The 2553-nt window shown below is 31.9% G+C and overlaps 1 protein-coding gene across 1 annotated transcript in view; it reads right to left on the reverse strand.

Moving 5' to 3' along the window:
- LOC106473080 (conserved oligomeric Golgi complex subunit 1-like) overlaps positions 1-2553 on the reverse strand; it is a 17485-nt gene that overhangs the window by 4166 nt on the left and 10766 nt on the right. The window contains exon 8 of the mRNA XM_013933757.2: positions 1021-1324. Within this exon, the coding sequence (XP_013789211.2) occupies positions 1021-1324 (304 nt within the window). The remainder of the gene's footprint in view (positions 1-1020; positions 1325-2553) is intronic.

Below are 2553 nucleotides of genomic sequence, written 5' to 3' on the forward strand. Positions count from 1 at the left end.
AAGCCTCTTAAAATTTCGTACGTGGAGGATATGAGACTAAATAATTTTTTTGTTATACATTTTAAATAAACAAAAAATCATAAATTACTATATCAACACAAATTCCAATATAATTTATCAAGCTTAGTAACTAAGCTGTATTTAGGTCTAAAAAAATATGAAATTTGGAGCCCACTAAAGACTCAACTTACAACCTTGAAGATTTGTATCGAAAGAACGAGGTGACGTCGTAATACTTGAAAATGGCTGAGAAGGCCACTAGGGGACATTTTGAGCTTTCGATTGGTTATTCACATGTCATAGACAGAAGTAAGTGTATATAAGGGAGTATTTCCAAAAATGAAAGAGGTAAGCAGGGTAACTGTGTTTGATTCAGTACATGAGCAATATCTCAGCAAATAGAAAAGATAGGAGGTTCTTATTTTATATTCTAGCTTATTAATATTGGTAATTTGAGTTCCTAATTCGTACCAAACTACAGACTTTGTATTTTGACATCAAAAACATCTAATATGAACCAGTGCTGCATTCAACATTCCATGCGACACACAAAAATCGATGCGTTTTTTTTAATAATTACTTTTAAATTAAGAAATTAAATAATGTATAATACTAAGATTTGAATTATAATCTACAGTTTGATATCAAACTTATTGACATAAATAATAGTTCAATAAAATTTGAAAGAGAGTCAACAAACGCGATGACATGGTCTTTGACCTGTGTGGAAAAGGTTAAGCAGATTAGAAATTCCAAGTTTGAAATTAAATCCACTACATTGAACCATGACTGTAATAGTCTTGTTATAATCTACAACATTTCAGTTTTTGTCTTATATTTTAAAGTTTTTTCATAATGTAAAACTATGATACAACAATCTTATTAAGACAGGTGCTGAAGAGATATAAAAACCACTTATTTTTGGATACAGTAATATCTCCACAGGGAGAGGAATACCACTTGAAATCATTGCTGAATACCATTATAGTGATACACAAAGTAAAAGTTTGATACACGTACGGATGATCGCTGAAGAGCTCTTGAAAGATTCATTTTGAAATGAGGATTGAAGACATCAAGGTCAAAGGGATCGATCAGGTTCTCTAAGTCACGGATTATTTGCTCTAACTTTGCAGTTTGCTGAGGATTACTTCTTTCTTTCACTCTGAACAAGTCTGCTAAGTAACGCACATCAAACAACAGCTGGTGAGCCCACGTCTGTCTCAAGTGAGAGCCTTCAGTCAACCTGTTGAAAATTTCTTTTGCTGCTGCACCATAGATCTCCAAAACATGTTCAAGGAATATGCTGGTTATCTCTTCCAACCTAAAACATATAATCACATTCAAAACAAGCGTACGGGTGTGAGGAGAGCCATAACTACCTACAGCTTAGCAAGTTTATACAGGTTTAAAGAAATGAGCAGAACACAATAATGACGGGAAACCTTGAAATCATACTTGGTTATCCTTAACTCTTTCAGCACGGGCTTAGTCCCTGGGACCGACCTCGTAACCATTCTGTGCTTGTTATAGTTTTCATTCTGTAACTTTTAAATTAGTAAGTGAAAGATTATCAGTAAACATTACAATGTTTTCTTACACAAAAATATCTCATTTTTTTATTATGTCGTAAGGTTTGTAAAGCAATGTTTAGACTATATAGCTTATTATTTTTATTATATTGACCTTTCGGCCATGCCTGGCTAGCAATACAGAAGTTACAATGACGAGGTTCATGTTACCATATCCAATAATATATAACTGACCTTTAGTATTTACAAAGTAACCTGTCTTGGTTGTGTTTTAGTCGACTAGTATTTTGTAAAATATTCATATTTCAAGTATTATACATTATATATGTATATAGATTATTGCTATTTAGAAATAAGTTCTTAAACTTATTTTTTCTGAAAACATAGAACAATAACTAAAGAAGTAAAGCAAACAATTATCTCTTCTAGTTACTATCTTTGTACTCGGTTGCTGCTTGACATAGGTTACTAAGCCTTGAAAAAATTTGCACGTGGAGGATATGAAACAAAATATTTTTTTTAGGTTTTATATTTACATTTGAATAACTAAAAAAATCATAAATTACTACATCAGTACCACAGAATTCAACTATAATTTATCAAGCTTAGTAACTCAGATGTATTTTACTCTAAAATAATTACAAAATTTTGAGCAGACTAAAGACACACCTACCTCGTTGAAATATTGGTTCAAAAGAAAGAAGTGGTGCCAAGCCCATTAAAATGGATGAGAAAGCCACTAGGGGAACATTCTTGGTTATTCATGTCATATATAGAAGTGTATATAAAGAGAGCGTTTCCAAAAATAGAAAGAGGTGGGTGGGGTGCTACTGTGTTTGATTTATTAAATGAGCAATATCTTAGCAAACTAAAAAGATAAAAGGCTCTTATTTTACATTCTAGCTTTTCAATATCGGTAATTTGAGTTTCTAATTGGTACGAAACTACAGACTTAGTATTTGGACTTCACAAACATATAATTTGAACCAGTGCTGCATTCAACATACCACGTGATACAAAA

This window comes from Limulus polyphemus, unplaced genomic scaffold (assembly GCF_000517525.1).
Source record: "Limulus polyphemus unplaced genomic scaffold, Limulus_polyphemus-2.1.2 Scaffold5865, whole genome shotgun sequence".
Taxonomy (NCBI): Eukaryota; Metazoa; Arthropoda; class Merostomata; order Xiphosura; family Limulidae; genus Limulus; species Limulus polyphemus.